The 13,139-nt window shown below is 36.3% G+C and overlaps 1 protein-coding gene across 2 annotated transcripts in view; it reads right to left on the bottom strand.

Moving 5' to 3' along the window:
• The window catches only part of nopo (TRAF interacting protein no poles), a 128,872-nt gene that overhangs the window by 29,617 nt on the left and 86,116 nt on the right, over window positions 1-13,139 (bottom strand). For both annotated transcript variants that reach the window (XM_090410248.1, XM_090410249.1), the window contains one exon: window positions 5,656-5,740. In XM_090410248.1, coding sequence (XP_090266374.1) covers window positions 5,656-5,740 — 85 coding nt within the window. The remainder of the gene's footprint in view (window positions 1-5,655; window positions 5,741-13,139) is intronic.

Genomic DNA, 13,139 nt, shown 5'->3' with positions numbered 1-13,139 from the left:
AATAGCGCTCTGAACTTCCTCCACCTTTGCAACAAGTTGTCTGGTATTGTACTACGTACTAGGATCACTTGCATTGGCTAACGCTAGTGTCGCCGATACTTTATAGTTTACTATATTCGGCAAGAAACTCTCTGATTCCGATCTTTGAGTTTCTTATTCGGTTTTAAAACTATGCGGGATTTAATATCCCCTTAATTTAAGTAATGATTTTTTCATTTACAGGATTGTCTCTTAGTTCTTGAGTCCACTATGAAATTATGACTTTTCTATCCTCGGAGGCTATTCAGCATGTTTTCTTCAGATTTTGTCACTGGTTCAGTTCTTGATTTCACCTTCTTCATTAATATTTGTATGTTTGAGTCTACAATTCATGTCTGAAACCAGTTTTTACCTTTGTGAAACTTCTGTGCATATTTTTCTTTTTGATGTGATTTTTTTTTTCTCCCCAGATTCAGCCAAATTCCTTATATACTCTTATAACATGAACCAGTATGAAAATATCACTATACCAACAACATTATTAACAAGGCTTCTTATTTCTTGCATTTCCTCTTTATGTGAATTCATGAATATCTTTATGTGAAACACTGTGTTAGAAATTACGCTATACCATGGCTAGAAAGGTATAGAGAGAAATCCAGCAGGTACTTACCATTAGCTTTACTCTTTTCTTCAAATTTTCCCAAAACATTGCTATATGTTCGGGTTTCATTTTTATATTCTGCAGTTTAGGTCTCTATAACAATGAGGACCAGATTTCCTTTTATTTCAGCTTTCTCCTTGAATGAAAAACTCTATTTTTAATTAGAATCTTCTATAGGAAGGCAACTAAGTCTTGCTGTCCAATTTTAATTTTGAAATCTACCTCTTTGTATATTATGTTTGAACTTACTCCAGTAGCTGACTTAACCGTTTATCCTGATTTCTTAACGAAAACAAATCAGGCCTTGTTGAACTGAGTGATGAGCATTTAATCATCATATTTTGTGCAGTTTAAAAAAATACAACAGTTGAAGTCCCAAACTATTAGTTTATCCTCATTCTCTCAGAATCCAGTGGATGATACTTAATAATGGGTCATACCATGATAAGGAATTGGACAACAGGCCAGAAATCCCAATTGGTTTTCCCCAATTCCTTACAGGCAATGTGGAGACCTCCCAATTATCTAATCCTTAAGTGACCTTCTTCAAATGAAAAACTCTTACTGTTTTACATGGAATTTTTAGACAGATATTTTCAACTAAAGGGTGTGTATTGTTATTAACAATTACATCTACAGAGGCACTCCAAACCGGCAGTAATAACTCTACTCTGGCTGTCTAGAAATTAATGAAATTTGCTATCTAGGATTGCAAATTTAAAGAAATCTGGCTAGGATTTCTCTTACAGTTTATCAGTCATCTCAATTTTGATTAAAATCATTTTTAGAAGAAAAAAACCAAGTCAAACAACCATTTAAAATGTTTCATTACAAAATTATGAGAAAGGTAGACAAAATTAGGGTAATTACATGATAGCATCAATGGACAAACCAGACTAAAAATATCTACCAACAGTGTTAAAATTGTTATTATAAGTTCAATCTTCGTAAGTGGGCTACTAAAGGGCTGTTGATGCACAATATATAGTACCTCGCAGTCATCATCCCCACCTTCTAGCAGCCTGTTTCCACAAATGGGGATCTGGCAAGCCTGGTGAGCATTTCTGCTGCAAAGGCATGTCTTCCCCAGTTGGAGGAAATGCCAACTTAACCTCTAGATGGTAGATGTCTTTCATCACCTGGAGAAATACCACCACCTTGCTTATTAGAGACCTGAAGTGGCTGAGCCATGTTTGGTTACTAGAGCGAAGGTTCTGGTTTGTTCCTCTCCCCCCCCCCCACTCTTACCACATGCAGTGAGAGTGATACCACCTCAAAGATATACCAATCTCACTGTAGGGGGTTCAAACCCTCTCCCATTCAAGGGTACAGCAGTAAAATGGTTCTGCAGGCCAGCCAGTTAATACATGGGAGCAAAGTAGTAATGAACCCGGAGGCTTTCTGATCAGCTAGCAAAAAATCCTGCAACCATATATTTTGCCAGTTTGTGACTGGAGACCGACTCCCCTCTGTGTGTGAGTCTGTTAACTTTTTATCTCTCCCTCATCAAATACAATGAACCACAACTGAAAGATATGTGTTTTTACTGCAGATCTCAAAAACTCTCCCACACAAAATAGTTCAAAAGGACCAATGAAAAACATCACAAATCCTACTGAAAAAAAATCATAAAAGAGAATAAAAATCTAACCAAACAACCACTAACATTAATTCTTTCCAAAAAAAAAAAAAAGTTTCCACATCCACTTCACCAACATTCATGATCGATGTGCACCACCACCTACAGTTATCTAAACCTGAACTACTATTCATTTCAGAACCCCAACTGGCAACCGCAACAGCTACTGTACACCTCAACTGCCCAAACTACACATTACGTGGCTCTTTCTGCCACAAAAGGTTCGTGAGAATCAACATACCATGCCAGAGACCACAAATCCTTGACTCCCCCACTGATCTGCTTTGGCTTATAATATCTCTACCAAATCAACCTTCCCTTTTCATATGCTCCCTCTATTGCTCTCCAAACTCTGTCAACCACTCTGACCTCTTCAACTTTCTCTCTCTCTCTTTCTAAAGTTTGACTTTTTACAGTCTAAGTACTCCAACAGTGAGGTCATCCTTCTTAGGAACTTCAATGTCCACAATTCATATTGGCTCCCCTTTTCCAGTATCGCCAATCAAGCAGGCAGGGATGCTGAGATGTTTGCCATCAGCAATGACCTATCAGATCATCAATCTTCCCACCAGAATTACCTCCAATTTTCCAACACACTTGACCTCTTCCTAACAAGCTCCCCTTCCAGGTATACCGTGGTTGTCAGTTCTCCTCTTGGAAACTCGGACCACAACCTCATACAAGTCTCTTTTGATGCAGAACAACCTACACCGGTTCAGTCGTGTCCTTGGGCACTACAAAAGGTGCGAAAAGGTGCAAAAGTGCAAAAAAAAAAAAAGGGTGCAAAAGTGCAAAAGAAGAAATGAAAAGCTAACAGATCGCACACGGAGAGGAGTTGGTCTCCAGTCACAAACTGGGAGGACATATGTGACGTCTATTCCGCCTTTCCATAGTCCGACTACTGCTTCAGTTCTTCTGATCCAAACATCTGCTCAGACGAATAACAGAAATCATCCTCATGGGAATGAAGGCTTTCATCCCCTATTCAACTCCAAATTTTCAGCCACCATCCAAGCCTTGGTTTTCAAAAAAGTGTGCCAATGCTGTAAAAGAAAAAACCTCTGCTTACCACAACTGGCTCAAGACCAAAACACCAGCTGCCCTCTCTGCCTGTACTGTAGCCCACAACAGTAACACAAAAATCATCACCAAATCAGACTTTGTAAGGGCCAAATGCTACAAATTCACCTCCTGCCCAAATAGCTGTCACTCCTGGTCACTTCTGCCCACCCAGGTTTCCACCACTCTCACATCCAGATGGTACTATAGTCACCTCACCAAAAGACAAGGCCAACTTACTTGCATTCCTGTATGCATCAATTCCTGTATTGATGACCTGAGCCAAGTTCCTTCCCTTCCACAAAGAATGGCCCCCTCCATGTCTCCCATAGTCTTCTGACAATAAGAAATCCAAAGAATATTGAACTTGAACACAAACAAGGCATCTGGTCCTGATGGTATCCCACCTATTGTGTTAAAAAATTTTGCCCCAGAGCTAAGACCTATCCTGTATCATGTCTTCAATCTATCCAATTCAACTGGAATCTACTTAACATGGAAACAGGTCCACATCCAGCCCATCCCAAAGAAAGGTGATAAAAGTCAACCATCAAACTACCACATCCAAATGCTCTCACTTCTCTCTAAAAAATTATGAAGGTTATCAACAACCAACTCTTGAACCACCTAGAAACATACAAACTAATCAGTGACTAGCAGTATGGATTCTGATACTCACGATCTACAGCTGATCTTCTTGCTTTCATTACCCCTATGGACTCAGGAGAAATTTGGAGAAACTCCCATGGTTGCCCTCGACATCTCAAAGGCACTCGATCAGGTTTGCCTTCATTGCTCTGCAAATGGATGGCCAACTTTCTCACTGGTCGCTCACTGAATGTAATGGTGGACAGCTTACTCTCCTCAGATTTCCCCCCCCCCTCTGATGCAGAAGTATCCCAGGGTTCTGTTTTTTCACCAACTCTCTTCTTTTTGTATATAAACGACCTACTCTTGCAGTCGTCCAATCCTATCCATAGCTTTGCTGACGACAGTACACTCCATTCCTCCTTTTCATTCAACAAACCTGATAGTGCTCAAATATTAGAATCCTCATGATCTATCATAACCCAGGACCTGAACTCAGATCTTCTAGCTATATCTCAGTGGGACAAGGACAACCTTGTAAACGTCAATGAAACCCAAACCCAGTTCTGTCTGATCTCTCACATCTCTCCCCCTTACCTTCAGTAATAGTGAGATATCCAAACACAATCAGATTTCTCTTCTTGGATTGACTTGCACCTCCTATCTTTCCTGGCACAACCATATTTCAACTATAGCCTCTGCAGTTGCCAAAAAACTTGGTGTATTTTTTTTTTTTGCACAAGCCCATTAAAACCCTAGCTCATTCTAATCTAAAACATTCTTCTTCCTTTTTCCCTCTTTTACCTTGCACTGCTGAGGGGTTTTTTTCTATTCATTTAACTGCAACCATACATAAAGGATAAGGTGGACACTACTTCACAGCCTGCTAACTCTATACAAGTCCAAATCTGCCCAACCATGGAATATTGCTCCAATATTGAGGTGGAGACGTTCAGTTTCTGCTATGTGCCTCTTCTACAGATACTTTCATGGACTATGCTCTGCTGAATTGACCACTATTATTCCTTCGCTCTCCTCCAAAATCATTAAAACAAGAGCCACTGCTAACCAACACCACTTTACAGTCCACCTTAAAACTCAACGAACCAACTTTACTGCCACCTCTTCATTCCATCTACTTCTGTCTCCTTTGGAACAGTCTCCTCCATTCTACCTTCCCCAAAGACTCCAACTCTCAGCTGTTCAACAAAACGTGAACAGACTCCTCCTTTCTTCTATTCCATTTGCCCACCTATCCATTAAAATAAAATAAATAAATAAATAAAAGTAAAATAATAATGAAAATAAAGCTACTATTACAGAATATTCCTGATATTAAAAAAAAAAAACAGAGTAAAAGATAAAAGATTAGCAATAGCAAGAATAGATCTACAGAAAGACAAATATATATATATAGACGGATATAAATATATAGAATGATACAGAGTTAGAAATACCCCTAGACATTTAAAAAAAAAAAAGAAGTAGTGACTCACCATGGTTAACTAATGTGTTACCTATATATCCTTCAAGGGTGCATTTCAGAAAATAATCAGCTAACAATTATAAACAAACTCCATACATAATTTTAGACTTTAACAGACTTAATTAAAAATATTCATTCTAATAAATAAGCTGCTATAATGTTTGAAAACATTACAAGTTATGTAACAGATGTCTAAATGAAAACTAAAGAAATAACAAAATATATAAAATATGCAATTACCCTTTGTGAAACTGGTGTAACAGTAATAGAATCATCCTCCACAGAAAGAGACACTTTAGGTCTTTTTAACCGTTCGGGTGTTGGACTAAGTTAATGAGGAGATAATTTTTAATAAGATTTTATTAAAATGTGCAATTAATAATAACAGTTATAAATAATAACACAAAAACATTTAAAAAAACAACAACAAGAGATATCATAGTCATTAAAGACTACTTTTTTACATACTAATGAAACTCCAAAATGGTACTGTATTAATAGTTTAGTAATTCTAATTCTGGTATATAAGCACCAGTCCACATTCACAAACTGGGCATCAGTCATATACTATTTGTGACAATGCCATATAGCATTCACCCCATCCATAAAATGTTCTATACAGGGTAGCCCATTAAAACCCTAGCTCATTCTAATCTAAAACCTGATCTCTGATCTAAAACATTCTTCTTCCTTTTTCCCTCTTTTACCTTGCACTGTTGAGGAGTTTTTTTCCTATTCATTTAACTGCAACCATACACAAGGATAAAGTGGTTAGCCCTATGCCTCCCAGTGTATCCTATGTCTGTAGAAGCTTGAGTATATATCCCAGTGTATCCTATGTCTGTAGAAGTTGAGTTCTCAAGGCCAGTTTGCCTGCTTATAGGATGAAAAATCCGATAAACTGGGGAGAAAAACCTTCCAGTCCACGCCCAAGACCAGCTAACTTGGCTGTCTCTGACAAAGATCCTAAGCTCCTCACATCAGTGATGGGAATCGAACCCACTCCTTTCCCAGTCATATGGTTGCAAAGAGTATAGCTTAATATTATATAAGCACATAATGTTATTCAAATAAAGCAGAAGTTCATTGTAAGTGATGTAATGTACCAAAGAAAAATGACAATGCTGCTTGGACATTTGCCTGGTTTAAATTTTTCAATGCACAGATAACTTTTAAACTGTATTCAACATATTTAATTACACTGAATTTGGTTGATTTTCAGTTTACTTTTTATTACAGGTACTACTACACAAGTACTGTTTTCTGCTATTAGTCATTTAATAGATAATAGAAATAGCAAGAGATATCATAATATATAAATTATTTTAATAATATTTTATATTTTAGTTTAATTATAACTTAAATGTTGAACTGAGAACATAACAAAAATTTATAATACTGTATTTATATATAAGGTGTATAAAAATAAATAAATAAAATAAAACTTACAATCTGTTTGTAACATGGGAACTCTGTACTTGAAATCTCAGGACTGATATAATATGTAGTACATGTGCCCTTTTTTTCTTTTTTACACATGCTTTGCAAAATGCACAAGCATCTAAAAGATTTATTTGTGCTTATGTAAGATCAAGGATTCTCACTGCGGGTATCCAATGTGATACTACTTACCAGGTATTTATTTTGGGAACATTTAAAAAAAATGCAGCCAAATTCAACTGGGTGTGATTTTTTTCTAAACATTTTTTTTTTTTTCTCCTTCATCCATTTCAAACAAATGAAATATGAAAACAGGTATCAGTAACAAGCAGTGGTGAGCTATAAGGGGCTCACACGAACCTTTTGTTAAATTTTTCTCAAATTTGTCCCTTGTTCTTCTTGTTTAATAATCTTGTAGAACTACAAAATACCACCGTGGAATGTGTACATGCTACTATAATTGCTACTTTAAATTCATATGGATTTTCTGATATATTTACAATGAAATAAAATGCAATGAAATAAAAAATCATTTCATTGCATTTTGTTCTGATGGAGCTAGTGTAACGTTAGGAAACAAATCAGGTGTTGCAATTCTGAAGAATTGCAACACCTGATTTGGGAAATTTTTGTAGAAAAACTTCTACAAAAATTTCCCAACGTGGTGATTTGGCATTGTGCTCATCGTTTACACTTAGCATTAGATGATTCGATAAAAAAACATTAAAGATATAAATCATTTTGAAATATTTACGGAAAAATTACATGCTTTTTATCATCAATCACCAAAAGATCAACAAGAATTAAATACGATTGCAAAAGACCTTGGTATCGAAATTTTAAAGATAGTCCGTGTATTTAGACCATAATGGGCAGCTTGAAGTTTACGAACAGCTCTTGCTTTGTGGAGAAATTACCCAGCTTTATGCAAGCATTTTGCATCGAACGATAAATATAAGGACTTTTTAAACCGACTTCTCAATTTTTAAAAGATCTAGCATTAATGATTAATATCCTACAGGAATTATCATTTCTGTCAGAAGCTCTACAAAGTCGCAATATAAGTATTATAAAGGCTAAGTTAGGCTTTCTTGTTTTTGCTAGCCGATGCGAGCCCTTTGTTGAAATTTCCATAGCTCACCACTGGTAATAAGTATATACTTGGAGAAGAGCAAACACACTGAAACCAGAAGATGTCAATGTGTCATAAAATAAGTAATAAAATAAGGAATGTACACTTAATGTATTTTTTCATATCCCTCAAATTTTTACCCATATTTTAAGTATTTATGTGTTAGATATGTTTTTGTTTCCAATTAGTCAGAGAGTAGGAGCAAATCACAAATCTTCAGTTTTTTTTTTTGTCTTGATCTCGTGTAATATAACAAGATACGAGGGTGGTATGACAAGTTCTCGGCTTAACAATGAAAAAACAAATTTATAATTTTAAAATTTTTATTTTTCAACATAATCTCCGTTAAGGCTAATACACTCATTCGAGTGATGCTCCAGTACCATTATCCTGTCCCTGTAGTGGTTCTCAGTAAGATCTGCAAAATACCCTTCTACAGCTGCAATAACCTCTTGATTAGAAGAAAAACGCTGACCAGCAAGAAAGTTTTAGTTTTGGGAATAGATAGATGTGAGAGGGAGCCAAATCTGGGGAATAGGTTGGATGTTCCAACAATTCATAGTGCAGATCCCTTAATTTTCCCATTGCCAAAACACCTTTGTGAGCAGGTGCACTGTCATGATAAAAGATGATTGTTTTTCATCTGCAAACCGGATCTTTTTCTCACGAATTTTTTCGTCTAGTCTGGTTAAAAGATAAGAATAATATTCCCTGGTTACTGTTTTACCCTTTTCAAGATAATTAATAAACAAAAATCCTTTAGTATCACAAAACACCAATGCCATAATCTCCCTTAAGACTAATAATAGTCTTAAGGGAGATTATGTTCGTTCCATCGTCGGTTCCATCAGCAGTAAAGGGACTTTTACTGCTGATAGAACCGACTTTATCTTCTTTGGCTTCTGTCCACTGTTTTGACTGCTGTTTGGATTCTGGTGTGTAATGGTGAATCCAAGTCTCATCCATAGTAATAAATCGATGCACAAAATCAGTTTAATTTTTGTTAACACGCTCCAAGCACTGTTCAGAGATTTTCATGCGAGTGCATTTTTGATCTGTTGTGAGCAAGTGCGGCACCCATCTTGCACAAAGCTTTTTTCATTTGCAATTCTTCATGCAAAATATATCCGTGTTCTTTTGAAATGCCTATAGTCTCAGCAATTTCACGTACTTTGATTCACCGGTCATCCAATACCATATCTTGCATTTGATCAATGATTTCTGGTGTTATTAACTTTTCGGATGTCCTTCATGTGGATCATCTTCAAGGCTGGTACGGCCACATTTAAACTTGGCAGCCCATTTCTTAATTGTCGAAAATGAAGGAGAACAGTACCCATAAACTTTTATGAACTTCGAATGAATTTCTTTTGGCGCTAAACCTTTTACAAAGAATTTTATAACCACACGATACCCAATTTTATCCGTTTCAAGGGATACAGACAACACTTCTGCTTCAGACAGCCGTATAAAACAAACTACTTGATAGAATGACTTGCAATTTCACATGGATGCTTATGACAGATGTACCAAATTAGAAAAAAAAATCTTGCCGACAGTGTTGCCATCTATGGTCGAGCCGAAGAATTTTTCAGACCACCCTTGTATCTTATGCAGATAGCGCCAAAGTAAAACAGATGCAAGAAAATATTTCTTGGTCACATAATGCACATAACCCTATGAAAAAAACTTCACAGTGCTAAGATCACATGAGCAATCTCATCTGCTTCTCAAGAAGCTAAGTATATATAAAATTTTGTTATTTTAAATTAGGCTTTTAAATTTTGTTATGTCAGACAGATATGCCGGGGGGGGGGGGGGAATAAGTATGAAAGGACATAAAGATACCAAGAAACTATATTCTTGGTTTAATCTTTTATCCGAGTGTAAGCAAACAAAGTTTGTGCGTGAAGTATTTTCAGGACTGCCCAACTCATATATAGAAGCTTATTAGTTCATATCACTTGCCTTAGTATCCCATAACAAAGCACATATCCTTATGGACAGGGCCAGCAGAAGCGGGCATGCAGAGCACGCGGTGCATGCAGGCACCACTACGAAAGGGTGCCACAATCAGGGCACAGTTCATTTTTAAGAAACATAATTTTTATCATAAAAACAAAAAATTCTTAGAATGATCAATATTAAAATAAATAAGGCCGGATACACCGAATAAAATTTTAAAAAAAATTGTATATTGCCGACTGTTTACAATTTTACAGCGAGAGCAGGCTAAATGCTTGGCTGCAGAATCTAAAGTGAAACGGTGAAAGGTTTTTATGCGCAGAAATGAATTTTCGTACAAAACATTTGTTGCTAACGTAACCAGTCCTATGGTACTGCAAAAACTCGATTGTAGCTTAAATATTCCAAAGCACATTACATTCGCTTGTTTACTTAGGTTAAGTCCCATGTGAATATTGTAAAAATAAATTTTGTTTGTCTCTGTATAGTTTATTTTAGATGTTATTATAAATAACACTCTGGAAGTTAACCGTATATACTGCTTTAATAAGAATATGTTAGAGTGTTAAAAACAAAGGCAATGTTTTTATTGCCGAAGCTGCATGTAATAGATCTACATGGCAGCATTAGAAAGATTGTTATTAAAATTTGTTTGTATGAGAAAGGCTTGCAGGCTCTAAGTGTAAACATCTGCTAAGTCAGTCAGAAAGGTTTAAATAACTTTCCGATGGCCGGCAACTTACAATCAAAAGAAAGCGTAGGAGAACAAAAGACATGCCAAACTTGAAACTTAAGATGAAAGACTCATACCGATTCTTTGCAGGTTGCCAAACTTCATGCGAGGTCTCAGAGGAGGCCTAATAAAATGGGACTGAAGCAAACAGAAGGGGCTGCCCGGATTCAGAGATTGCTGCAGAAGTAGAGGGGGCCCAGTTCCAGAGACGTCCACAGGGAGACTGCTCGGTTCAAGACGCTGTCAAAGAGGAGGCTGCCTGGTTCCAGACATTGCCAAAGAGAGACAGAGCTGCTCAGTTCCAGACATCATCAGAGAGTATCCAAGATCCAGACGTTGGTTGAGAGAGGAGTTTTCCACTTACAGAAAGGAGCTTCTCGCTTCGAGATGTTGCTAGAGAGAAACGACTTCTAGGCCACAGACAGGGCTTTCAAATTGCCGAAAGGAGAAGTCCCAAACGCCATAGAAGAGAAAAGTTTCCAGTCCAGAGAGGGATGCTGATTGACAGTTGATGGCAGTTTCTTAGAGGTGCAATTCAAGCTACTTGAGACGGCAGTCATCCAGGCATTTTCGGCGAGCCCAAGTAGAGGAGAAAAGGCGAGGCAAATTTCCCAAAGTACCTTCACTCATAAGTTTTTCTTTTCGCTGTGGGAGAATAACATTTTTCCGGATCGTAAGAGTTCCACTACGCTCCCAATGAGATATAGCTGAAGCCAAAATTCCAGATGAAGATCTGAGATGAAAGAATTGCCATAGAACTTTTAGTGAAAGACTTTTGACTGATTGTGAGATACAGAGCCTTTGTAAGTTCAAAACTTTTATATAATTCCTCTTATAGTTGTATTAGAAAGACTTTTAAGATATATGTTTAATGTTTAATAAGGTTAAGAAGTGTCCTTAAGAGAATCAATTGGCATGTTAGAAGTTGATATCAAATTTGTAAAGGTAACTTAACAGAGAGATTTAGGTAACCTCTTTGCAAGTAAGCATGGAGTTTAATAAGTAAAATTTGTAAACTGAGAGTAGATAACTTTTTGTGTTAAAGAAAGTATTTAAAGTTGAAGAAAAAAGGTTCTAAATTTTGCTAGAGTTTTTATAGAAGGATAGAGAATGCAATCTTCCTAATGATTAAATTCGTGTACATTTCATAGTAATGTAAATAAATGTTATTTGACTTCTTGTAAACATAGCATGTAATAATATAAACAAGAGAGATTCTGAGAGAGAGAAAAAGCGCGAACAGCTACATTAGAATAATGGAGAATAAAGTATAAAGAAAAAAGACATCACAAGTAATTAATAGAAATTACAAGTATACAAAGTTAAATAATAATAAAAGTTTACAATGTCGCAGTAATGACAGGATAGCAACAGTAGATTAATAACAGTACGCATCTCAGTAGGCTACCGACAGTAGTGCAGTGCAGCCTATTGTTTCATGTTGTGTAATAATTTCTTGTGGGTATAAAATAGAAATGGAATCAAAAATTAAAAAGTTATCCAGTGCATAAAATCTTAAGCATCATGCTGCAAAAGAAGCAGATATTAAGAAACAAACTGGGGCTCTTAATAAATTTGTTAAAATATTCTGATGCAGATTGTAATCAACTCGATAGATCAGAAATCATAGTTAATACATCATCCAGTTTTCATGAAAGTACTATTGAACAAGTGATTTTTTTTTATCTGATGAGAGATAATGTTGTCTTCTAAGTAGGACACAGAGATCTTTTTCAAATTGATGCTATGGTGCATGTGGGGGGGGGGGGGAGTGATAAGCTAGACTAGAGTTGTCTTCTGTTATGAGCAACACCTCCAAAATGTTAATTTTTTTTCTTATCTCAAAACTTCTTGAAGTCTGAGCTACATATATGAAAGATCACATGAACATGGAATTCTGTAAACCGCAGGATTTGTAGATGTTACTATCTTTAGAAGAAAGGGGAAGCTTCTGAGCAGTAATATCATGCTGTATAACCCTCCACTTTATGGTGATCTGCTCATACAATGCTTTTTAATTTATACAATGCTCCAATGAAACAGCTGATTTGCAGTTTTCATGAATTTCCTTTGCAACGTTGTTGCTTGCTACATCTTTGTCTTTTGTCATGTTTTGCGATGAATTATTTTTCATTGTTAATAATGTCAATAAAATTCACAGTAAGGGTGCTGTTGCTTCCAGGGAATGGAAGCAGCATTCTTATTTAGTGATGATGATGGTATATCAAATACTGACGTAGTCCACATGTCAAACTTACATCACACTTCTGTTGATAAGGTTGCTTAAAACAAAGATAAAGTTCTTAGTGAAGTGAAAGGTGCTATGCTAGTTAATACCACACCACAGTTATCTGTAAATGTAACAATCTTATTGCCAAATGGAAAACTTTCAATGGTATAGAATGATGACCAATCTATTCAGAATAACTTTTTGTTTCACTGAAATAACTGATG

The sequence above is a fragment of the Typopeltis vanoorti genome, chromosome 20 (genome assembly GCF_054136105.1).
Source record: "Typopeltis vanoorti isolate ZY-2024b chromosome 20, IOZ_Tvanoo_1.0, whole genome shotgun sequence".
Taxonomy (NCBI): Eukaryota; Metazoa; Arthropoda; class Arachnida; order Uropygi; family Thelyphonidae; genus Typopeltis; species Typopeltis vanoorti.
Note: the sequence above shows the minus strand (reverse complement) of the source record. Positions and strands in the feature narration are given on the sequence as shown.